The sequence below is a fragment of the Halictus rubicundus genome, chromosome 5 (assembly GCF_050948215.1).
Source record: "Halictus rubicundus isolate RS-2024b chromosome 5, iyHalRubi1_principal, whole genome shotgun sequence".
NCBI lineage: Eukaryota > Metazoa > Arthropoda > Insecta > Hymenoptera > Halictidae > Halictus > Halictus rubicundus.
This window is the reverse complement of record NC_135153.1, coordinates 15328623-15353996: the sequence shown is the minus strand read 5'-3', so window position 1 is coordinate 15353996 and position 25374 is coordinate 15328623. Positions and strand designations below refer to the sequence as shown.

Here is a 25374-nt window from a genome sequence, read left to right as displayed (position 1 = left end):
TAATAGAACGCTCGCTTTCCATCCACAAGCTTCGTCCAGTCCACGAATAATTCAATTCAATTCAATGCATTTTTGCTGATAAAGAATTATTGGGATTATTAGGGGTTGACCACCCACTTGTATTATCGAGAAATAATATGTATCCTCAAAGATTTTACAGACGCAAAGAAAATTTTTTTAACGGGCTAGGACCACCACGGATGTAAAGAATTAAAGTGTTCTCTTCGCAACAAGCTCTTCAAGCTTGCTGTTCAATTTTTCACAATGCTTTGTCAACTCTCTCCAAGACTCCCTAAGGGTCAAAATGTAAGCATGCATTGTTCCTCCTAAAATTGTTCACATTTAAATGATTCTGGTGGCAGTGAAAACTCTTTTGACGGATTTTGCACACAATGTCTTTTGCGTCCTCTAAAGTCTGTAATCCTGAATTTTCCATGAAGGGGTCCGTGATTAAATTCGAGAGTTAATCAGCTATGATTCAGACCGGTCGCTCTCGATCGTCAGCAAATTTCCCCGTTGCACCGGACGTCCAAAAAGAGACCAGCTCGGCCTTTCCTCGGCGAGGAACGAGTTCCCACCCTGGCTGGAAAAAATTCGCAACCCTCGAACAGATAAGAGCAATGGTCCCGAAGCATCGCGAGTCTGCGGACTTCCTATTTCTACGAGCGTACACGTAGCAGCGGCCCGGTATCATTTCCACCGGCTGATTTATTACATTATTCCAGGCGTCGAAGGCCGGACAACCGTGGCCTCGGAACGACCAGACCTGTTAATTCGATCTATTTTCTAGCCTGGCTCTCGGGGGTTGCGTTCGCGAGACGATCGACCGATCGCGAGAGGCTCATACGCGTTCTCCGTTTCTGTCCGTGCGAGGGAGAATGAGAGAGAACGAGAGAGAGAAAGAGAGAGAGAGAGAGGGAGATAGAGCAAGAAGGAAGAGACCGGTAGTCCTTTTGTTCGTTTCGCTCGGACCAAGGAACGAGGAAACTATGGGTTTCTCGTGCACACGGGCTCATCGTCCGTCGCTGCTAGGCCGGATTAATTATGCGCGATAAAGTGCGTCGGACACGTGTAGCTACATGTGCCGTATGCGCGCCTATGTCGCCGTCGCGACGTCACGACCGATCAGATATTTCCTGAAATAATGCCACGGCTACCTCTGTCCCTTCCCCCGGCCTCTCTCACCCCTCCCCAGGAAACCCTACCCGCCATTCTGGTCGAAACTGTCCAGGCGGGTTGCGTTTAGGGGGTGCTAGCTGGTTGATTTGGTGCGCGAGGGTGAGACTGCGTGGAACTCTTGATGTCAACCCTTTATCCCTTCGCAGTCTGATGAAATTTTGGGTGGTGGTCGAAAAGTGATTGTTTAACACCCTAACAGTCTAAGAACATTTTGGTTGCTGGTCTAAAAGTGACCCCCAGCAGTATAATCAGAGGGTGATCGTTTAACCCTTTAACAGTCCAATCAAATTTGGATAGTTGGTTAAAGAGTAATTTTTTGACCCTTTAATATTGTAGAAAAGTGTTAAGTGATATTGGTTGGAAAATAACCCCCAGCAGTCTAATCAGAGGGTTGCTGGTCAAAAAGTGATCGTTCAACCCCACCTTGTAGCTAATTTTGTGGCCCCTAGGTCGCATCAATTTTTCGTCTTATTATTTTTTAATTGATAATTGAAATTGTCAGCGCTGGTGGAAAATGTTTCTGATTTTTTTGAGAACTATGGTAACACAATTTAGAAGATATAGTAAGGTCGATGAAGGATGAGGTTTTTTAGATCAGACTATTTATGTTGGGTGTATAGTTACCGTGAGTCACGTTCTGCAAAAAGTTTCTGCGTTGGTTTTAATTCGAGATGGAGATGAGCGATATTGCCGTTGGGATTCCAAGGAAATGCTTGACAGACATTTTTGTTTATTGGACAGACATTTTTATCACAGGTTTATTACAGTTGCTAAACTACCCTTTCGGGAATCGTTTTTATGAATATCCTACACAAGATACGACTTTAAAATAGAGTACTTGAAAATATTTGTATGGAATTATACATTTCGCTTTTTTTTAAGTTCTAATGAAACTAAAAAAGTGGAATGTTTATTACAGAGTTTGTACAAACTTGTTATTGCTTGGGGTTTTGGGTCATTTTTAAGACGAATATATTATTTAAAAAAAATTTAAGTAATGTAATATGCTGGTGAGGCTTTGTTGAATGATATGGCAAAAAATTTTGCAAAAAAAAACGACTGTCACTGTCCTAGCAGAGCGTGGTTTCGATCCACGGACCTCTGGGTTATGGGCCCAGCACGCTTCCACTGCGCCACTCTGCTGTTGTGACAATTGTTTCCTTAAATTCGCTCGAGTGGTCTCTTAGGTAGGCCATAGGAGAAATCAATACTATTCAATTGTGGCAATTAACGTACATTATAATTTACTGTTCTCATGATACGTTCAGAACTTTCTACTTTAATATTTTCAGCGTGAATTAATGTCTACTTTCTTAGATTAAAAATCGTACTCTTCGTAACACGTCACAGTTTCACTAAATGAAACCCGCACTGCACACCAGAAAATAAATGCTTCTCATTTATTAACTATTCGTTAAATAATTTTCAATATATTGCGTGAATATACTACTAGGAAAATGAAATGGCCCAAAAATAAATAATTGTCGACGCATTCAAATAGAAAATTACTCAGAAAAGGTCTTTAATAAATTAGAGTGACACAATGGAATGAATATGCTATTATAAAAATTAAATAACCCAAAAATAAATAATTTGCAATATAATCACAATGAAAATTATATAATAACGATTTTCAATCAATGAGAGTGGCGCAATATACTAAATGCATTACCCCAAAAATGAAATCGCTCAGAAATGGAAAATTTGCGACCTAACCACGTGGAAAATTATAAGGAAACGTTTCACAAGGAAGCAGAGTGGCGCAGTGGAAGCGTGCTGGGCCCATAACCCAGAGGTCCGTGGATCGAAACCATGCTCTGCTAGGTCGAATTATTTTTTTTTTCTTTTACCTTCTCCAAACGTGACAAATCTCCAGACCTCCCAACACGAAATTCCACGCACACACAGACAGACACGCAGGACATACACACACACACACCATACACAACCTAAATAAATATTTTTATTATTTATACAACGCGTAATTTACTGTACACGCCACCGAATGTCGCGCGCAACCCCTCGGCACACTAAAAACACTATTTTTAAAGCCGCGATTAATATTTACATACATTAAATATTCATGAATCTTGAACGAAATTATGTAATTCTTCAGCTAAAGCAGCTCTCGGAGGGGCAGATAAAAATAAAAAAAATTTAATGACCGCTTAGCAGAGCGTGGTTTCGATCCACGGACCTCTGGGTTATGGGCCCAGCACGCTTCCACTGCGCCACTCTGCTTGTTGTCTTCCTCGCGAAAATGTTGCACCTTGCCCCAGGGAATTTTTCGTTTACAGTAATTTCCACAATTTTCATAAATAAAGCCTTAACAATCCAGTTCGTCTGCACTCCCTAGCGCGAGCGAGAAAGACGGACAAACTGTGTGTAAGAATCATTTTCTGAGTAAATTAAGAATGAGAAATGGTCTGTTTGAAAAATTATTACAGATTAAGAGTTACGAATGGACTGTTTGAAAAACTATTACTGATTAAGAGCGATGAACGGACTGTTTGAAAAAATTATTACAGATTAAAAGCGATGAATGGACTGTTTATAGAAAATTATTAGAGATTTAGAGCGACGAATAGAGTGTTTAAAAAAATTATTTCAGATTAAGAGCGATGAATGGACTGTTCAAAAAAATTATTACAGATTAAGAGCGACGAATGGACTGTTTAAAAAAATTATTACAGATTAAGAGCGATGAATGGACTGTTTAAAGAACATTATTACAGATTAAGAGCGATGAATGGACTGTTTCAAACAATTATTACAGATTAATAGCGGTGGATGAACTGTCTAAAAATTAATAGAGATTAAAGGCGATAAGTGGATTGCTATAAAAAATGATTTTGTGTCAGATTGTCAGTGATAACAATTTGAGAAAATCGATTTTTGTTCTGTTGCAGTCCGACATCGTGCACCAAAGCGTCTACGAGCTGGTGCACAGCGAGGATCGTGAAGAATTGCAGAGGCAGTTGATGTGGAACTCTTTTCTGCCTACTGAAAGCGCCAGTCTACCCCTTCACGATGCACTTTCACCCCAACATAGTCATCTTCTGGAGCGCAGCTTCACCGTCCGCTTCCGGTGTCTCCTGGACAACACTTCCGGCTTTTTGGTAAGCCCAAAGAACACTAAAATTATTTCTATAATCGTCATTAAGCCGCACTTCTATTTCCATATTTATTCTTGCAAATCGTCGTTAAACAAAAACGAGAAATGCAAGAACTTTGTCGGGAATCTAGTTACCTTATTACTAGCCAGCTGATTTTATGCGTTTATAACAAAAATGAGGTGCAATTCGAAACAGTGAAAACAGAAGAATTTAAAAATTAGTCTCAACTTGTTGAACATATTAAGGCAGAAAATAAATTTGTATTTCACTCCAGTTCGTTGCAACTCGGGTGGAAAATTTGAATTTTGCATAAAGATGTCTGCTTGTCAGCTTCATTTTCAATCGGACATTTTAAAATTAATAAAGAACGCCCAACTATCTGGATAATTTGACGATTTACTCGGGGAAAGGTTGATCTGAACGGTCGCCATTTTGGCCCTGATCGTCCCAACACTCTCGATCAATCGACCACCGAAACAAGGTAGAAACGAAGGCGTATGCAAATGCGTCGGACAGATACCCGGGTTAAATAATCGCAATACAAGGCCTACCGGCTGTGTTTGGCAGCGGCGGCGCATCCAACGGAAGCAACAAGAGTGCAAGAGAGTGCAAGAGATGTGCATCGCGACCCCGCTCGCTCGGCGACTTCTTCACGCTCGGCATACAAAACAGTAATTAATAATTTCACTGTCGTAAAGGAAAAGAGAGAGGTGGCCGGGCTCTCCTCCTCCCCCCTCCCCTGTCCGTTTCCTTCTGTCCCGGGTAATTGCTTTTTTCCAGTCGCGCCCCGGATCGTCCCGTTCTTTGTTCTTTCCCGTTTCTACCGGTCGCAAAAAGAACAAGTCATTTGCCAGCGAGATGCTGCGCGGAATCCTTTTCGAAAAAGAAAATCGAATCCACGATTTCTATCAAGCCTCGAACGAACTGCTCCATTACCACATCCCGCATCTTTTTGCAATTTCCCATTTTCGTAGTTTATTTAAAACTCTCTCTTTCGCTGATTGCGAGATTCGTTGTGGAAATAAAACTGTGCATCTTTATGCAAAATAAAAATGATCAACGTGAATTGTAAAAAACAGGAGTAAGGCAGCGTTACGTATACTTTTTATTTAATTTTATTTAATTGTACTTTTAGCAAGGCATTTATGACAAAAATTAAATATAAATTTAATGGTACTTTCAACTGAATAAAATTGTTCAGAAAAGAAGCAATTGTCTACGCAGCTTCGGTACAAATGCTTTCTTGCATTTCATGAATTTACAGTTTCACTAATTTTTAGTTTGCTAATGCGGCAATGTGTCAGGTTGATGTTCGGAGTCCAATGCGTTAAATTTGGAGCTAGATTATTTTCTGTCGTGTTTCAATTTCTGTATGAAATCGGAAAGGAACAAACCGAAAGAATAAAATGGGCGAGTGGTGGTCAGTTTCCCGCCAAAAAGCGGCACGATCCGCAAAGAGCAGTGTCTCGCATGCCAGGTCGCAGTTCCAAGTGCATTCCACGAGTACGCAGCTCTCCTTCATTCATTGAAACACACGGTCACGCGATCGCGGATGATACTTTGACCCGCGGAGGAGTTTTCGTGCCGCTGTCTTCCGTGCGTTTCGTATCCTCGGGGTGAAAACCCGTGCCCGATTCTGCCCGTTCCGAGACAGTTTTCCATCCCCTATTTCCCCGTCATCTCGAACGCGTTCGATCGAGAGCGTTCACGTCGTCGCGAGCCCTATCGATCGGATTTTTACGACATCAAATTTTCATAATTGCCACCGAGAGCCGTATTTAACCCCGCGGCTCGCGATAATGGAACTTAATTGCGGGGGAAAAGGGTGGTTTTTCCCCGTCCGACTGTAATTACCGCGTTTTTTCCCTCTCCGGTATCTGGTCGATGGAATTACGGAGGCTTTTTCTCGGCCGGAAGTTGCATTAAACTCTGCGTGTTTGTATATTTTTTCCCCTCTCTCCCACTCTCACTCTCTCTCTCTCTCTCTCTCATTTCGTGTAAGATTATGACGCGGCTGTTTCCCCTGCTCACCGATTTCCCAGTCTCCCGCAACTCCATGGGACTATCACAAACGTTGCGCACAGAGGGCTCGGTGCCGTGTATACTTAGCACCCGGACCGTTTAGTGTGTCTATTTGATCGACGGATTAAATTTCCCGGCTCTTTGAAGTCGATGATTACGAGCCAGAGATCTCGCCAGGATCGTTACACGGGGCAGTATTTTTTATATCCGCAATTATTCACTTTTAGGGGGTGGAAATGGCTCGCGGAGGTCCCCGAAATGTTCTAAATTATAGGCCAATTGTGGACGGCCTTCCGTGCGAAAACTTTTTAAGGAAATCGTGATTGTCGAGCTTTATGCATTTTCCGACGTTCGTGTTTCATGGAATTTTGCGCGCGATCTTCAATTCTCGTTTCTCTGTAATTTTCTATCGTCAAGGGGACACTCAAAGTGCAGCGGTTCAGTCGATTAACGGCTGATTCGTTAACGATAAACATTCATGTTTTAAATTGTTTGAAATATTGCGAAATTGGACTGTTTCAAACCATTAGAAGAGTGTAAAAACATTGTTTAATCATTTCTGGGACGCCTGATCAAAGATCCTTTCATCCCTTCATTGTCGTCAACCGCAACAAAAAAAAAGGTCACGGTATCGCATCAACAAATACACCAAAATCATCCAGTTTCGACTGAATAGAAGAATGTGTGGGAGCACTATAATATTTCCGCAAGAATATTGAAATGCCCAAGAGAGGAAAGAAACGCTTAATTCCAGTTTCTTGCAATTAAGCTTCCTTGCCGCAGTGTAAATTAAATGTGGCGTTCCCCCGGGGTAATGCCAAAGTCCCATGACGTATTAACTGAGCACTCCCGTCGGTGGCGAGAAGAAAACGCCATCAGCCACGGCGGGGGGAGAGGTTTCACGACGCGGAGGTGTCGAGGATGATCTCTTCTCCGTGGATTTCGATAAAAACGGAGGTCGTCCGTGTTGGCGCGAAGGTTGCTCCGGCTCTTCTCCGGGGCCCGGTGGTGTGTCGTTCTCGCCGTAAAGCTTTTACGATTACAGTTTCATTTTCATAAACGTCAGAGCGGCCGGTGCTTTTTGCCGGCGCGCGGTGCCCGTCGTTGCCCTTTATAGCCGCCCCGGCTGTCTTTGTTCCGTTAACTTCTGTATTCGCTGTTAGCCGTAAGATAATTAGTGTTTTGCCCGGGAAGCGGCGAGGCCTCTCGCGCAAAGGCAGCGTCCGATTTTACCCGGGTTTTGATTTACAAGCGTTTTCGTGGACGACGGGCAACAAGTACCGACGATGGACAGGTCCGAGCACACACTCGGGATGTATTTAATTTTGTAATCAGTCCGTTCGCGTTCCTCCGGACGATGTTGCTGTGTACTTCCCCAGAAAACTGGGGTACAATAGCCTTCCGTGTTAAAAACTTTTTATATCCGTTTTGCGTGGCGGTGTACCTACGAAAAAAATGTTTGGTTTCAATATAATCGTACGGTGGACCATTTTTACAATTTTATAATTAACGTTTCAGCGTTTGGACATCAGAGGACGCGTCAAGATCCTCCACGGCCAGAACAGGAAGACCGAGGAGCCTCCCCTAGCTCTGTTCGCCCTTTGTACTCCGTTTGGACCGCCCTCCCTTCTAGAAGTCCCTCAGAAGGATGTGATGTTCAAGAGCAAACACAAACTGGACCTGGCGCTGGTGTCCATGGACCAGCGAGGGAAGATGCTGTTAGGCTACTCGGACGCCGAGCTGGCGAACCTTGGTGGCTACGATCTAGTCCATTACGATGACTTGGCTTACGTTGCCAGCGCTCACCAAGAACGTAAGAATATTTCAATGTTGAAACGATTCGCGTTTAAACGATCGAATTGGTCTTCATGATTCCTCTTTGGTCGCAGTGTTGAAGACCGGAGCGTCAGGAATGATAGCCTACAGATTCCAGAAGAAAGATGGCGGCTGGCAGTGGCTGCAGACCAGTTCTCGACTGGTCTACAAGAATTCGAAGCCCGACTTCGTCATCAGCACGCACAGACCCCTCATGTGAGTGCATACTGTTTGAAGCATTGTCAGTAAACTGCGGATTTTATGCATTTATGACGAAAATTACTCGCTAAATTCATTAAGGAAAGAAAGAACTTTTTAATTGGCCCCTGTGTCTTGCAATCGATGAACATTTTTATTTTGCATAAAGATCCGCAGACTATTTATCGGATTCACATATGTGAGTTTGCAATGGAGAATTGAAAGCAAAATTTATTAAGCTGACAGTCCCAAAAACCCATGACGTCTCCGAGACATTATACTAGTCACAACCTCGAGCGACATCTACCTTTAGGCTATCGATAAAATAACCTCCGTATATCATAAAATTCCTAAGGATTTCATCTTAAGTTTCAAAGTCTACCTGAAAGACACACGTCAGCCGCTTTTAGCACTAGCTCAGTGTTAGAAAGCCATCTTCTGGATTAAAATTGTACCGTTTCCATGTCCAGGGAAGAGGAGGGCAGGGACCTGCTGGGAAAACGCACGATGGACTTCAAAGTGAGCTACTTGGACGCCGGATTGACCAACAGCTATTTCTCTGACAGCGACAGTTTGACCGGCTCGGTGATGACGCCGACGCTGCCGACGCAGCCGACGTCCCAGCGAGTGAACAGGCGGTACAAGACCCAGTTAAGGGACTTCCTGTCGACCTGCCGGAACAAACGTACCAAACTTTCCGCGCAGTCGTCGGTGTCGCCGCCGGTGACGCCCACGGTCGCGTCCGTCGATTATCTCGCGGCGGACACGAGCGCGGCCGCTGCGGTCGCCGCCGCGTACAGCAACTTGAACACCATGTACCCGACCCCATACGCGCCTACGGCGGTCGCCGCCAGCACGGATCCTTCGCTGACCACGTACATTGGACACACGGGCAATTACCATCAGACTCTGTATCCGACGACCGCCTTGGACAATAGGTACTCTTGCGATTGCTTAATGGGGCTTAGGTGGGATTCCCTGTACCCTTGCGGACGCAGCCTTTCTCCTTCTATAGCTCTGCAACTCTTTGAAGTTCCGCACTGATGTAGGGTGTACCATTTGAAGCTTTGGATGCAACTGTTTCCCATGCTACAGCTTGGTTTGGAAAATGTTTATGACGAAACTTAGCCTGTGGTCTTAAGTTTCTCCATTTCAAGATTTAACGATGATGTCCTATTGGAAGTTTTGGACACAATTGTTCCTTAGCTCCTTTTGATAAATATTTCAAAATCTCCTGGTTCAACCGGGTGTCTGAAGTAAACAATCACCAACCACATAGGTCCAACGTGGATACAAGCCTTAAATTTCCTCCGAGCCATAAAAGAGACCCCTATCTATTTCTGCCAGCTAACCAATTCCTAAATTCTCCAGGTACCTCACCGCAGCGACAGAGAACCTGTTCCAGTACAGGCCGCTGGGTTCCTACTATCCCGAGTACCACACGAGCACGGCGTACAACGGTTTCATCGACGTCTCGCTGCCAACCTACGAAACCCACCAGCTGACGAGCAAAGCAGAAGAGAAGCTATACTGCCAGCAGCTCGGGGAGTCTACGAAGTATGGCTACGTAGAGGCAAGACATCCCAGCAGCGTCAGCGGCTCACCGTACGCAGCCAGCCCAGTTGCCAGCGCGTCAACAATGCACACGGCAACCACGGACATCAACATCGTCCGGGCCGGAAGCAGGCACTCCTTAGAGGGCGGCGCATCTTCCAGCAACTCGGCCGGAAGTTCCCCAGTAACTGGACCAACGAACGGAGTCCTGACCCCGAAGATAGAGGACGTGAAGCCTGAAGTGTACGGGAATGAAGCACCTAGACAAACAGTTCTGATGTGGGGCGCGCCTCCATCTCGTACCCCTCCGAGGAACAACGGCAGCTACAGTCCTCCCACGCCTCATTCTACACACTCGTCCACCCATTCGACCAACGCGAACGCTGGCGATCCCCTAAAGTCCCTAGCAGAGATGAACTCGATGAACGGGGAGTGCAAATGGAGGCAAACGTCGCCCAGCGAACCTCAAACCACAGCGCCTACCTCGCCAAGAGCTAAAACGCAACCTCAGCAACAGCACCAGCATCACCAGCAACAGCAACAGCAACAGCAACAACAGCAACAACAACAGCAGCAACAACAACAGCAACATCAGCAGTACCCTGTGACTACGTCACAGTATCAAGCGGCGGCGGCAGCCGCGGCCGCGGCCGCAGCCGCAGCGGCCAGCACTATCGGATACGCGCACTCTCATCCTGGCCATGGCCATGGGGAAGCGGGCTCCGAGGTATGGCAAGGAGTGCAACACCATCACCACTACCAGTACTATCCCTACCACCATCACCACCCCGCACCACCAAGGCACGCGCCCCAGTGAGTGTCACTGCTGCCTCACAAGTTTTTTTCAAACGGTCGATCGTTAAGCTACTAGTACAAATTTACCATGATATGCCATGGTATCGGGTGATTTAACAAAGCAGAGAGTCTTGTTGTATATGGGAGATTAGGGGGGCTCAATCTAGGACGACCGTCCGTTTTAACCTCTCAAGTACTGTACGCCACTATAGTGGTTTCCGTCGAAAGCATCAGTTTGAACGGTACGAACTACTATAGTGGCTTTTGTGCCATTCAGAGTTGCGGACGAGCGCGCCGTACTTAAGAGGTTAAGTGACAGGGCGAAGTAATTTCGATGAAGTATGAAAACTGCCTCACGAAGCTGTCACGAGCTGTGTTTAATAGAGATAGCTGATTTTAAATCATTCTTATGATGCGCTTAGATCAAATTGAAATGAATGATGATCAACTGAATTATTGATCATCTGAGCATAGCTCTTCCATGTTCTTCTTGCGGTGCGAATTTTTTCGAAGCAAGGGGGAATTGAGGATTTGATTGTTTGGTCTAGACGCATCACATTAGAGGAAACCCTCAGCAAGGGATCTTTGAGAGTAGAGATTAAAAGATTTGAGATCGTGCTTTTTTACCGTAGATGATTGTCGATCATGGTAGGGATGCATGGTAGGAGTAATGCACGAGGATCGTTTGCGTTGCGGTTGAGCTGTGTCCGAATTAGATGCACGAACGTCGCAGTGACCAAATCGTTAATTACAGTAGAACCTCGTTTATGTCGTTTTGAGTCTTCGAGGCTCACCAACTATTCTCATGGTTGTCACAGAAAAGATATAGACACCTTGAACTTCAAGTAGCCGCATGTGAAGAGTTAATTTGATTGTCTTCTGTGAAACACAAACTGGTGATAATCGCAATGTGGCGCAATAAAGATAAGATTATTAAATTTAGCGGCTCTCGTCACTTTCGATATCAGACACGCGAAGATAACAATTTATTTGATCAGTATATCCTAAATCAGGCCTTTCTAGACCTTAGAATTCCAAACTTGGTTTCAAATTCCAAGCAACGGGACCAACAATTAGAACTTTTCTCGTTCGTTTGTTATTGTATTTGGTCAATCGGTCTAACGATTTTATCCTTGCCGGACGTTTGATTAGGACGTAGCTTAACGGTGTCGGTCGATCATATACGTTTGTGTGTTGCATGTTCGCGGTTATGATTTTTCTTGGACGGCTCCAGGTCGATATTTGTTAGCGCATATAATCATTTATTTTTTTTTTTTGTCACTGCACAGCGAGGAGTTACGAGGATGATATTAATATTGATGGAGTATCGACAGCGATCGATTAGATATTAATGTGGGATAGAAACGAAACGATCGAGTGTAGTGTAACGACAGGACTGCAACAAGGGGTTGAAAGGGGTTGCGAATAACGGGTGAACGTACTTTCGGTTGCAGCACGCCCCCGTCAGCTGTGGCAACGGGGACGGGAGTCGGCATGGGCATCGGCCAGGACAGCAACACCAACAACAGCAACGTCTTGTACCACCCTCCGCACCACCACCCCCAACACCAACACGTAGTGGGATCATCACCGGGGGGAATGGGCCCAACTGTCCCACAGATACCAAACCGGACGCCGGGAGTCCTCTGCTGTCCATCTCTGAGGTGACTAACACCCTGCTCAACCAATAGTCTATACGTGACCTCCGCATCGCTCCGTTTTAGTGATCAAGGTAAGTTTTCACACTTTTGCATCCTTCACCCCCGGTAACTACCCTTTCGTAAAAATTACGATTAAAATACTATTCGAACCTTGTGATGCTAGATGATGACTCTTGCACCATGGATTATATTTTTCCCAATATTTCAGTTAACCCTTTAAGGGGTGTATTTCATTTTTAAAGTGTACATCTGTGTTCCTAATTATTTCTAAGCTAGAAATAACGATCGAAATGCAATTTAAACCTTGAATCGCACAATCTAGAATCACAGACTTTGAGACATTCTCTAACCTCTCTACAAAATTCATAAATGTCTTATTATTGTTGCAGGTATCTCAGAGAAGTTAGTTTCACCGAGGCGGATCGCAGAACGCGTGACTGTACCATACAGATAATATTGGTTAAACTGTTAAGAGTATTCCCCTCTCGTATAGTGCTGTAACATACTCATTACAGTTAACGTAAAACCGAACGACGTCGCTACGACGACGTTCACGTGTATGTATGCCTGATTATGTTAATTCGTCCGTACTGTTAAGTTGCACAGGAAAGTGCTCCGGGGGACGTGCAGTTTGATGTACTCTTGATCCGTGGACACGCGTGAAAGGTGATGATTATGGGATCAGATGATCCCTTCGATCGTGCATTCCTTACATCGATCGGTCAAGTATGGAAAGGGAAGATTTAAAAATTGTTAAGTGAAAGCAAACGATCCTTGGACGATCAACCTTTAATAAACACGTATCACTAGCTTAGTTATAAAATTCTCAAAAAAAAATTAAACAATTTCAGTGGATACAGTAATCTCTTTAAAGCTGTGATTTAAACCTAGTCTTTCCTTTTCCAAAACAATCAATAATGACAATTCCTCTGTGAAGAAATGAAACGCGTGTCCCGTCAAAGAGAACATCAACGAAACAACTCTCCCGACCCGGTCGAACCCCTCAGTCTTGCCAATGCGTTTCTGTTAATAAGTTTGTAATTTTTGTACTTAATTAATTTATACGCTATTTATGTACATGTGTAGTTGACGTTTAGCGAAGCTAGACGAGCCTTCCATAATTTTAATAGGACGTGTACTATCATTTTTCTTTTCGCGGACGTCGACACCCGCGCTCGGGGAAACGACGACAAGAGAAAGAAACGAGGAACGGTGAAATAAAATCGAGTAACGATGGAACGGATCGACTTCTGCGTCGAACGGACGACCTGAGTGATTTCAATGCTTCGAATCTTCATTATTTGGGGGGAGGGGGGGAGCTACAGGGGCAAGAAAGGGGGACGCGATTTTAATTAATCGCGTCGCGTATACATATCAGAACGGAAAATAAAACGACGCCTGCGTCGTCCCCCTTTCTACTGCACTCTTGATATACATATAAAAGAAAAAGATTATATATATATATATATGAAGATTATATATATATAAATAAATATATATATATTGTATTATTTGCTAGTAGAAACGTTTAAATCTTACGGATAGCATGATAATGATTTCTAAGGCTACCAGCGACATCTTTTTCCTTCGGATCCACGCGTCTTTTTGATCTTTCAACTACGATTATTCTCTACTTTACCTACTTCATGTCGTTATAGTGTTAGACAATATACGAAACTATTTTGCTATGATTATTTGTAAACGTTCTGTCCGCTGATTGGCTTTTGCGATTGACGCGTCGAGACTTTTTACTGGCAAACCCCTCTGCATGTCTATGTCATTAAATTCAAAGAACTTCAACGGCAACAGGAAAGAATTATTTTCATATTTAGAATCTTGATTGTTTGAATTTGTTACGTGAAAGGCTCCAACCGGAGGTTTCCTAATTGAAAGACGGAGGGGATGTTGTTAACGAGTCTCGACAACTCCACATTGTAAATTCACATCTTTGTAACAGCTTGAAACTCTGTTTCTTTGCAATATCGTATGAAGATCTACTATTATAAGTAATTGAGTCTAGTCCATACATAAAGCGAATTAATGATATCCACTATGCTTAAATTGTAACAATGTTCTCGCTGGCGAACCCTGGTGACAATCTTGCTTGATCGATTGGTTAACACACTTTGCCTATAAACATGTCCACGCATCCCTTGCGTCGTTTGCCGAATCAGCGCGAATATTTGCGAAATTCTTCGGCAGAGCTTGCTTTTATTATGCAATTGTTTTGAGATTTGTTCTTTAACGAGATGCTTTGAATTTTAACGTTAGATACCGTGATTTCAGGGTTGATAACACTGACCACCCCCTCCAATCGTTCGATCGCAGTGGTGAGAATATTTTGACAGTTTAAGCATACATGTATATTTACTGTATATGTAAATTAAGGTATCTTCTAACGAGCATAGATAAGATTAGTCTATATAATAGACTCCCCCATAGCTATCCACATAGATCAAAATACGTACCTTATTTTATAGTAACCGGTATCTGCAGATCGGCGGCCAATGCAATTGGACCGAATCAATCGATGAGCAAAAATCTTACTTTGTTGTTTCGCAACGGTGAGAACGAACATCCGAAAGTAAGGGGGGCCGAGGCCAATCTCTGTTGTTTATTTGCAAATGGAATAATAAACGGGACGGTACCGCACGTATCGATCGCAGGCGAGAATTTTCGTTAAATTTAATTAAACGTAAGATAAGTATTTATCTGACAGTGATATTTTCTTTACTCGGTAAGCTTCGATGGAAACGTACGTGTTACTTTAGATTCTTAATCCTTTCACTGACATCTCCTCCTGAAAATTGGCGATCAAAGATCGTTGACGATCGAGGAAGCTGGAAAATTAAGAAAAAAGAAAACGAAAGACCACTCCAAGGACTCTTCAAAACGTTTTATTAAAGGTTTACTTATGTCTTTACAAGTATTTATTACGCACTATAAAATATTTCTAACTTGTAAGTATTTTTATGGAAAATACTAGGTAGAAGTAGAAGAACTCTTATTTATTTTAATTTATTAACTATTACAAATTTAGTTTAGTTTAACAAAACTAGTCAGGTCTATTTCTGAGTAACTTATATTTATGAAAGAGGAATAAAACAAAAAAGAAAGTGGACAAACACAGATCAGGAATCAAGGCAGCTTTGGTCAGTGAAAGGGGATTAAGAATAAGAGAATAGAAGACGAGAAACGAAAAACATAAACGAAAGAGAAATGTACCGCTACGAAAATTAAAATTAGTCATTACAAAAACAAAAATGAGAGGAAACAACGTTGAATCGGCGACATCTACTTTGCTTTCCCTCGCGAGAAAAAAAAATACACGTTGCTCAAGCACAGGAGAATAGGGGGCGGGGGTAAAGAGAACAGAAGAATTTACAAGATATTTTGCAGATACCTGTACACCGTTTGTTTATAAAAAAAAATTTTACCTAAACTATCGCGTCATCGCTCTCTTCGAAAGCATTCTGTTTTCCTCCGCGGATTGTTCTTTTATACATCGTCCGGAAATGTATCAAAGTGACCGTTAACGATATCATGCCAAACCAAACTTTGTCTCTCGATCACTCCATCCATTTATCTCCGATACATTCTATAGAATCTAATTACTATTAACACTACTACTAAAGCTAAGCTCTACAAAAAACGAAATTTTAAAACTGTATCAAATGTTTATATGAAATAAATTATGATAATGCAATAGAACCGACTATGTTCTTTCCGATCGTCCGAAAGAAACGAAAACAAGAGGTGAGAACAGGGTGAGCAACGAAGCAAGAGAAGAATATTAAAAATGTACGATATTTTTCCTTTCTTCTTTTTCTTAATTCAAGGAACCGTCTCCTCGAACACAAAATGGAGGTCTTACCTTCGCGATCGTAATCATGCAAGGTGTAGAACACACTCTATATAGTACACGTTCGGTTTGTCTTTCGTATATTTCATTTGGCTCTTTTTTTTTCTTTTGTTTCAATCTCTTTTTATTTAAATTGTAAATGACTCATTACACTTATTCGCCATAGCAATGCGTATGTAAGGCCGGTACTTACAATACATTGAAATCATCGCTGTTCAAAATAGTTTCGAACAAATGTTAAATACATGTTACGTCAACCAAGGGATCGGGAGGTCTCGCGAACGTTCTTGGCGGTTGCAATGGCGATTTTTCGTTCCAACAATGGCGGTACATAGAAACTCGCGATCGTGACGGAATCGAGAAAGGGTCGGGTGGGTATGCATGTGTGTGTTTGTGTGAGTGTGTGGGGGGAAAAAGATCAAACTGTTCCGGGCATTCTCCGATTATATGAAACTCGTTTGTACCTCATCAGTTTCGTTTACAGGCAATCAGCGAATAATCAAGCTTTCGTGTTTTGAATCAAACGAATCGAAGATCGAATTTGATCGTGCCGGAATCGATTTGGAATGGTAAACGAAAAAGGTTCGGTATATCGCATTATGTCTTTGATCGTGTATCGAAACGAGCAACAGGTTCCTGAAATCGGTTTGTACCGAGCAACAGGGTATACAGAAAAGAAAACTCTGGTTCACGCAAAATAGCACTGTGGAGGTAAAAATCTTGCGTGTTCTCGTTCGTATAATTACAAAACCGTCTTGAAGACTATTACAAGTTATTAAGGATCTCTTAGTTAAATTGGAAAAGAGCAAGCTAATTCATCGAGGTGCGCAATCACATGGAAAATTTTTCAAATAGACAATCACAATTTCCTAGAACTGTCGCTTTTCTTGGTTTTCTTTATCTTCTGCGTATATCGTCTCTCTCTCACTCTCTCTCACTCTTTCACTCTATCTCTCTCTCACTCTCTTTCTCTCTTTCTCTTTTTATTATTCTGTACGAATATCTCGAAAATGTTATTATAATATATGAATATGTATATACAACCTTGGCTAGAACGTTGGGTGTCAGGTTCAATTCCTGTACCGATGGGACGACGATTTCTTACCGTCCCGGTGGTTCGACTGCCTTGATCTAGACCGGGACTTTCTATGATCCCTCGATCTCGACCGAGACCTCCTCTTGCTCCTGGAAACGTAAGACTCGGAGCGTTTCCGCTCCTTGGACCGTGATCGCGTACGGTCTCTCGCCCTGGATCGTGATCGTGTTCGACGTTTCTCGCGGGCTCGTGACTTGCTGCGTCTGATCGAGTAGGATCGGCTTCGTCTACGGCCACGGGAATGCGAGCGGGACTTCCGTTTGCCTCTGGACCGTGATCTCGATCGTTTCCTCGCGGCCGAGGCCGATCTAGATCTACGTAAGCTCCTCGAGCGGGATCTGCGGGACCGCTTACGGTTACGCGATCTCGAACGATGCTTCTTGCTGGACCTATAATTGCTCGAAGACCTTGAACGATACTCTTTACGCGAGGACTTTAGCGATCTAGACCTGGACTTCCGTTTGCGACCGCTACGCTCCGAGGAACGGGACCGGGACTTTCGCGGTGGCCTCGATCTGCTTCGGCTCTTCGACCTCCTCTTCCGGTAGTCGCGGCCCTTGCTCGATCTTTTCTTCTTCATCGAGTTACTTCGACTCGAGTCTGAGCTCGTCGATTCCGAGCTGCTCGACTCGGTGTCGGCCGACCCTGACGGCGTCTCCGGCTTCGCCGTGTCCGTCGCCACGGTCTGTTGTTGCTGCGGACTTTGCCCGGCGCTCGACAAAGTTTCAGACGCTTCTCTTTGATTATTTATCGTTTCTTTTTCATCAACTAAAGGTAGTGATGTTATGGTGTTACGCTTAATGATGCCATGGTTTAACAGCGGTTTACGTTCTATGTCGTTTCGAAACATACCTGCCTCCTTGCAGCTTGTATTACCAGTATGATTTTCCTGTTGCTTCATATAGTGATCCTCGTAACGTTGCTCTTCCCTCTCATCCTCCTCCGCCAGCCGCGCCTCGATTTCCTCCTCCGTCTTTTTGAACGCTTGCTGACGCCGTCTCAATGTCTCCTACAACAAAACAATTTTTTTAATGTCTTCATATATATCAAAACTTCATCTACAGACGCTACTTTTTGATCTCTTGCCGCTAGTGTTCGACGCAGAAAAGGATAAACGGGACACTAACATTACAGTGACAACACTGGAACGTTTGTGACCTGATCGAAGACCTGACCGATTCTCAGCGGTATATCTAATTACTAGATTGCGGATCTTTATGCAAAATAAAAATGCTCTACCTCAATTGCAACATCCTCGAGCAGAATAAGAATGAATTTCCTTCCCTAATAGGCTTAACAGGTTGGAAATAATATAACAATAGTTGTTCTAGTGCTTTTACTCTTTTGCATAAAGTTCCGCTTCTAATGATGTGTCATGCTACTCCTTGGGAATCTAGATTTTGGAATTGTTAAGGGAAAAACGAACAGTAGGTCATAGAAAATTTAATGTACGTACTATGAGTTCCTCGTCGCTGTCATTGTTTTGAGCCTGGACGTGCTCGCTCTGCTCCTCCTCAGACTCGCTGTTGCTGTCGCCATAGATGCCCAGACCTACACGAAACGATCGGATTATTACGGCAGATCGTGTGCAATCGGCGTTCGTCTTTCGTTCAATGTAAGGAGACATACGCTCGACCACTAAATATGCTGCTGCTATTGATCGAAGAATGTCCTGTAAGACATCTTCGTTTCACAAGAACTTATAAGCGAGCATTGGCTACAGACTGCGGTAAACGCACGGGACGCGTTCGTTTTCTTTTTTTTTTTTGTATTTTTCGTTTGTTCGTTTTTTCTTTTTTTTTCGATACAAGTGATTGGCATTGTACACGACCGGTTCCTAGGATCACCGTGCGTTGAAGATTGTAAAGACATAGTGACTTACCAAGCTTACGAGTGATCTGAGCAAGAGGGGCCATGTTGTTGAGGGATGCGACGGGGGTCTCTCCTGCAGGGACTTACAATACACACGCATTTAGTACCCAGTGGCTAAGTGCTATCATCAGAATACCCCCCAAAATTAAATGGTACTGATATCATCATCATCATCATCATCATCTCATCATCATCATCATCGTCAGTGATACACGCAAGGAGAGTCGAGATCCTGCATCATTCCTCATACACCTTAAGACATTAACGTATCCATATCGAACTACAAAAACTGAAACTGCTTTAGACTGACGTTAGTAGACATATTTTTGCTTTTCTTTTTTTTTTTGTTTTATAACAATCAGTTAAGCACGAGCGCAAAGTGGCTTGATACAAGTAACAATAAAAATAACGTGTATATAAAAAGAAAAAGGAGAAAGATAAAAAGTCATGTTGTTATTGTTCTTTTGAAAGCAAAGCGAAACAATGTGATCAAGTAAGAACGTAACAAATAGAAAAGATAATAGCTATAGAATCTGTAAAGAAAAATCGGTTTTGTATTCAGAGCTCGTACATGCGATCTTTGTATGTTTTCTCGAGTGTGCGGTCCGACCGGAGTGTTTTTGTTTGCTAGACTTAATAGTAACTAACTGACTTAACAATAGAACATAATCGCGTGATGTTTTCGATCGACGTATATGACACGGTATTTGCCCTTTGCAGACTGTATTATTTACTAACGATTTATTGCGCTAGTTTTACATCGAGTTCGCATAATTCTTCGCCGTCGTGTTTTCTTCACGAACAACTATATCTGTCGGATATTATAATTAATTGACTCGTCAATGAATCTTCGACAAAAACGAAAAATAAAAAGAATACGTTAAAAAGTTCGTGTATGTATACTCAGAAAGAGAAATGTCCACGAATCGCGCACAAGATCAGCGTGAGATTCAATGCAAGAGAAAAGATTAAAGTGTCACTTAATGATACATGTTAGAAATCCTGGAAAATAAAGTAGGATATCCTGAAAATCATCGAATAAGTAACTCTATGAATTGAATAATCTCTGTTTAATGTTTAAAAGCTTATATTACAGAAATGGGCAAATAAAATTCACCGCAACACTGCACGAGACTCGTGTGAATCAGATTTTCTGTGCACTGATCAGCGAAAGTATGAAATATCAATTTGTTAGTTGTATCGTGTGTATCTGGGGTACCTTTGGCACGTGCGCGGCTCCAAACCTCTCTGCATATAGAACCGATTTCTTCGTTCGTTACCTCCAGAAGAATTTCCGTTAGGGATCTCCGTACCTTCAACATCTGCTGACCAAAGTCTTCGTTATACCCTGATCAAAGCAACACAGGCACCCGCTAAATGCTCAAGGAGTTTTCCGTTACTCTTCAATAATTACACAAAATCCAACATCATAGCGCAGATCTTTTGCCTTTGATAGCCATAAAAATTAGTTACAACACAGGCTTCATCATCAACTAACAGAAGCGAAATAGTTAGCAGCAAATCTATCTCCATCCCCATTAATACCATTCTTCCCATAAGAACCCCATGCACGAAACACAACAACACACTCGAGAGCAGTGGAAGCTTCCTATCCCCGCCCCTGATTGGTCGTCAACTCGATGGTGGGGATAGCAACGCGACGCAAAAGCAGAAATCCTCAAATTCATTTATTAAAATGAGTATCTGTAATTTCGAACAGCAGAAAGATTGAAAGAATTGAAAAGTATCGATAAATTACATTATTCTTGTTTTTAAAGATCCGCTGTCTAGTTATGAGGCTCATAAAACGCAATGTTAGTGAGTAAATACCGCATCCCACCACCATCTCCGCGAGCATTTAGCGAGTCCTAGCTGTAAAACACGATGATTCAAACCAAACACTCACCACATCTTGCAGCACTTCCTCTCTCGACCGCTTCGGGGTAGTTAGGGTAGAATTGGAAGGCGTGGTTGGACTCCTGTCGGTGTGTGCATGTGCATCCGGCGAGTCCGCGTCCCGGAATCGCGATTTCCGGGGCCGAAGAAGAATGTCTGGAGTGCGTTCGAAGTTTTTCTCGGTCGTCTGTTGGCTACGGGGTGCCTCTTCAGCTTCTTGCTCCGTTTCCTTCTCGGAATCGGAGTCCTGTGACCCAGTAAAGAGTATGTAGATATTGTTTGGTCGGGTTTATATGTTCAGCTGATGGTTAGGACATACGAATTTGCTTTTGGAAGGATTTAGCACCGCCCGGGCCTCGTCCTCGGCTTGCTTCCGGGCCTCCAACTCCTGCTTCCTCAGGATCTCCTGCCTCTCCCTCTCGACGGCTTTCTGCTTCGCTTTCTCCATCTTTTCTAATCCCTCTCTAATCCAGGCGGGTAACTGTCTACGCTTAGCTGCGTCTGAGGAATTAACGTTTATCATCAGTTTTATGATCGAATGAGGACAAGGAATTGAGTCTTATCTGACTGCGGATTTTGTGCATTGACACAAAAATGCGTGGATAGAATATGGTCAGATGATTTAGTGAAACTCCACTGTCCAATAAATTTTGATCCTTTACAGTAGGAGTTATTGTAACTCGAAAATCAAACATTGAATTTTTTAGAAACGTCTCAGAGTCGCCACTCGAGTGCTAAGAGTTAAGTTTTTTGGTCGATCTTATAGCTTAGAGTAGAAAAAATTCTTTCCCACCTGGACGGTTCTACTAATTACGTAGAAGTAATGTTAGTGTTAGGCAGTGTTATTAGAGTTTCTGTTGGACTCCAATTTCTAGCACCTGCAGTCGCTTATCAGATATAGCATACGTTTCACGTGCATTAGATAATACACTTGCCTATAGTCGTAGTGGTGTCCTCTTCTGGAGTTTTTTCTCTATCTTCTCTACACCTGACGTTATCTATAGGCCTCATATGCGGCGTTCTATTCGTGTGTCGAACTCCTTTCATGAAAGGAGGCGGCTGAGACGGTATTGTGGCCGGTGGTTCCCCCGACCAATAACTATTGACCTAAACACAAAACACTCATTATCCGCAAAATTTTCAGTTTTCACCCAGATGTACGATTTAAATGTATATACACAAGCTGTATCGTTCTCGATTTAATACGGTGAAAATAAAATAAAGGATAAATCGAAAATAACGAACGGAAAATCGTCAAAGCTTCTAGTCTCATTCTTTTTTTTTTTTAATTTTTCTCTGTACTTTTTGTTTCTCTTTATCGAACCTAAGATAACTGGGAAGGGCCACGGTCTAGGTGGAGTTTAATATTAGAAATACAATTATTTAACCTGACTATAAGGTTGTGTTGGAGGTACTGAATTATAAGAATATAACGCCGGTGCTGCTGGAGGTGGCACATTAAATTCAGATGTTGTCGATATGGTCGGAGCTGGCGGAATAACTGGTACTGTAGGAATTCCCATAGGTTTCCCATCAGAACCTATAGAAACACCGGGGGGAGGCACACCAGTCCACTCCCAAGTACCTGCACCAGAACCTGAGCTGTTCCAATGGCCCCATTGATTCCATTGGGTCCAAGATTCAGCTGGTATTAAAGAATATACATTGTAAAACAGTTCCAATGACAAACCAACTTAGATTACTTATCTCTCTGGAACTAAGGTCATAAACAAAACAACATATTATATACAGAACTACAGGATGTTCAAGAATTCTCAAACATACGGAAAACTCCATCCAGGAAATCAATATAATTCTATATTTATATACTTCTTGTAACACGAAAAATCAATATAAGACAAATAAAATAAATTGCTTTGTACAAGTGCATGAACACATTCAGTGCTGATTTCAATTTACTTTTCCACCCATTTGCATCACTGGTATATATATATATATATATATATATGTATATATTTGTATATGTACAGATACTTTTTTATGGTTCCTTATGATTAGACTGTGGATCTTTATGCACAATAAAAATTGTCAGGAAAGCATAAATATTGATTTCTTCTCTTATTATATTATATTCATAAATGTATAAAATCTGCAGTCTACTTGTGATGCAAATGGGCTGGTATGGCATACTTATCTAGACCATAGAGTAGGAATGTATTAGATCTGCTAAAAAAAATGGATCCTAAGTCATTCAGTTTTTAATACAACAATGTAAAAATGATCTATCTAATTTACTTTTTATTTTTTAAAGCAACAACGTCTCCATGACTCCACTTTTCAGTAAAGTGATATATTTTTTGTCTGTGCTAAAGAAATTACGTATTCCTGAAGATTGGTCTCCTCTAAAACTTAAAAGAATGCAGCCTAATACGCTCAGACTCTCTGATCGACGGTCGTCAATTACCTGCGAACACGATAATGTAAAATACCTGCAACAGAGTAATTATCTGACTTAGTCTGTGTTACCTGATCCACTGATGGTGGGAGCAGGAGGCGCTGGTGGGATATCGTCTTCTTTAGTGTCCATATCCATAGGGGCTTCTCCGCTACCATCGGTTCCGGAGCATACAGGATTAATGGTTGGTGGTGGCGGCGCCGGTGGCACTACGGTCTCTTTCATTTTGATCCATTGTTGAGCTAGAGCCGCCCAGTCAACTGTAGAACAATCAAGAATTTGAGAAGTCAATTACTAGTAGTGGAACATTGTACGTAACGTTGTACGAGGTGCATGCTATTCCATTTACCTTGGTCGTTGCTCATGTTCTGATAAGCAGAAGGGTTCAAGGCCCACTGGGTAGGGTAGTCCTTTCCCTCGAACATATCCCCACTCATTTTCATCTATCAATGCCCTGGTGAGACACGGTTAATGGGAGTCAAGGCGCATTAACCTTGTACATGAATAATTCGGACATTGGCGTGCAGTTTCTGCACCGAAAGTCTGCCGGGGAAGATCCTGTCGACTACATAATGTGGAAACACTTGGATTTCGGTTCTTTTCGACACTTTCACCGCACCGATCGATGTTTTATTACGGTTCGGGGCGCCCTGTCGCGATATATGTTATACTACACGCAATTTACGCGACGATCACTGACACGTATCCACGAAGGTCTCCTTAGAAGATCGATTCCCCTATCACTGACTCGATTTTACATTTTTTTAAATGATTATCGCACGCACTACGTCCCGAAGAACTGCCAAACTACTTTACCGGAAAATATCCGCAATCCCAAGAACGTTGGCCGCGAGGTGTCACATCTTGCGTAAAGGCGGATTTCCATTAGAGACGGCGATCGCAGCGACATCAGTCGATGTTCCTCGTGGTTCGAATTGGTGCAGAAGCGTCGGACGCACGTGAAATTGGTGTTCTAAAAACAGTAGTTCAAGAAGTTCATTGGCTCATTGCTCCTTCAAAAATGCAATATACAAGGTGATTAAGAAGATGGGATTCATTACGTTAATTTAGACTCTTCCATAATTTTCTTTTGAGCTAATGGAAAATTGAAGAAAAACAATGGTTCGTTTGGTTACATTCTTCTAATCTTTTTACTGTTTTAAATTGTGCGCTTCTTACTGGATTGTTATTGTTAAACATACGCAAAATCTGCAGTTTATTTATTAAACTAAAGAACACCGATATAGTTATACATTAGTATAATATATGTATGTTCTGAATGATTTTTAGAAAGTACAATATATATTATTAATGGGCTTTAGAATTAACAATATATATTGTTAATGGGTTTTAGAATTCACACTATGTATCATATTGTATATGAGTTTTGCCACGATTTGCGAACCACGCGATTTATAATCGATCGATCGTGTTCTGTGCAGGTTTGAACTTTTGGCGCCAACGGAGCAAATTCGAACTAAGGACCGTGGGAGGGAAAATCAAACGTTTCCAGCGTTTCGTAATCGCCGGGAATGCTAGGTGATTAACATTTCCTACATTCCTTTTAGTACAATGCACGGTTACGGCGAGATTACTATCAGTATTCTCTAGAGATCGTTTTGCAATAAACTAGCAAAGCATAGACGTGGGAATGCAATGTTTTTAAAGCCAGCGAGCATTATCTCACAATTTTCAAACGCGGGAAAGCCAACTATAGAGATTTGTAGATAAATTTTATACATACTACTAATGAAAGATATATTGTTTTATTATCTGAAAGTGGAATCGTGTACTAGATATTGCTTTTTGAATTAACGGATGAATTGGACTTAAAATCACGTTTGTTATTAAAAAGTAAACGACTCAGAATTAAACAATTTTTGCTACGGGAA

General features: G+C 42.4%; 2 protein-coding genes and 3 non-coding genes across 8 annotated transcripts in view; 2 read left to right on the top strand and 3 right to left on the bottom strand.

The window, feature by feature from the left end:
- Positions 1 to 13654, top strand: part of Ss (aryl hydrocarbon receptor spineless) — a 192953-nt gene extending 179299 nt beyond the window's left edge. Inside the window, exons 5-11 of one of the 2 annotated variants that reach the window (XM_076788538.1) lie at positions 4089 to 4298; positions 7836 to 8130; positions 8207 to 8348; positions 8801 to 9268; positions 9702 to 10611; positions 12134 to 12411; positions 12730 to 13654. In XM_076788538.1, the coding sequence (XP_076644653.1) occupies positions 4089 to 4298; positions 7836 to 8130; positions 8207 to 8348; positions 8801 to 9268; positions 9702 to 10611; positions 12134 to 12370 (2262 nt within the window). In that variant the 3' untranslated portion in view covers positions 12371 to 12411; positions 12730 to 13654. Of the gene's footprint in view, positions 1 to 4088; positions 4299 to 7835; positions 8131 to 8206; positions 8349 to 8800; positions 9269 to 9701; positions 10698 to 12133; positions 12412 to 12729 lie in introns of both variants that reach the window. The other variant, XM_076788537.1, reaches the window with a different exon arrangement.
- On the bottom strand, positions 2251 to 2322 carry Trnam-cau (transfer RNA methionine (anticodon CAU)). Its single transcript has one exon. It is a non-coding gene; the product is annotated as a tRNA-Met (tRNA).
- Trnam-cau (transfer RNA methionine (anticodon CAU)) lies at positions 2931 to 3002 on the top strand. The gene has a single exon. It is a non-coding gene; the product is annotated as a tRNA-Met (tRNA).
- Positions 3349 to 3420, bottom strand: Trnam-cau (transfer RNA methionine (anticodon CAU)). Its single transcript has one exon. It is a non-coding gene; the product is annotated as a tRNA-Met (tRNA).
- Positions 13655 to 15220: 1566 nt separating the features above from the next.
- On the bottom strand, positions 15221 to 24390 carry LOC143354447 (uncharacterized). Of its 3 annotated transcripts, XM_076788542.1 has the most exons (11): positions 23832 to 24387; positions 23554 to 23742; positions 22455 to 22711; positions 22002 to 22173; positions 21386 to 21567; positions 21077 to 21313; positions 20390 to 20492; positions 19181 to 19252; positions 18755 to 18849; positions 18151 to 18307; positions 15221 to 18066 (listed from the first exon to the last, which is right to left on the bottom strand). In XM_076788542.1, exons 1-11 carry the CDS (start codon positions 23923 to 23925, stop codon positions 17273 to 17275), a joined length of 2352 nt encoding a protein of 783 aa, XP_076644657.1. In that variant the 5' UTR covers positions 23926 to 24387; the 3' UTR covers positions 15221 to 17272. The 3 variants fall into 3 exon arrangements, with proteins under 3 accessions (XP_076644657.1, XP_076644654.1, XP_076644655.1); XM_076788539.1 differs by having other exon boundaries at positions 15221 to 18307; positions 23832 to 24390; XM_076788540.1 differs by having other exon boundaries at positions 15221 to 18307; positions 19181 to 19243; positions 23832 to 24388.
- Between the last annotated feature and the right edge of the window lie 984 nt (positions 24391 to 25374).

What these genes read in the sequence shown, in the direction of transcription:
- LOC143354447 (XM_076788539.1), bottom strand. Translation starts at nt 23,925, where the DNA reads ATGAAAATGAGTGGGGATATGTTCGAGGGAAAGGACTACCCTACCCAG. An exon ending in GAACATGAGCAACGACCAAG is followed by an intron (nt 23,743 to 23,831) that starts GTAAATGGAATA and finishes ATTGTTCTACAG; the next exon opens with TTGACTGGGCGGCTCTAGCT. An exon ending in TCAGATCACTCGTAAGCTTG is followed by an intron (nt 18,850 to 19,180) that starts GTAAGTCACTAT and finishes CGTTTCGTGTAG; the next exon opens with GTCTGGGCATCTATGGCGAC.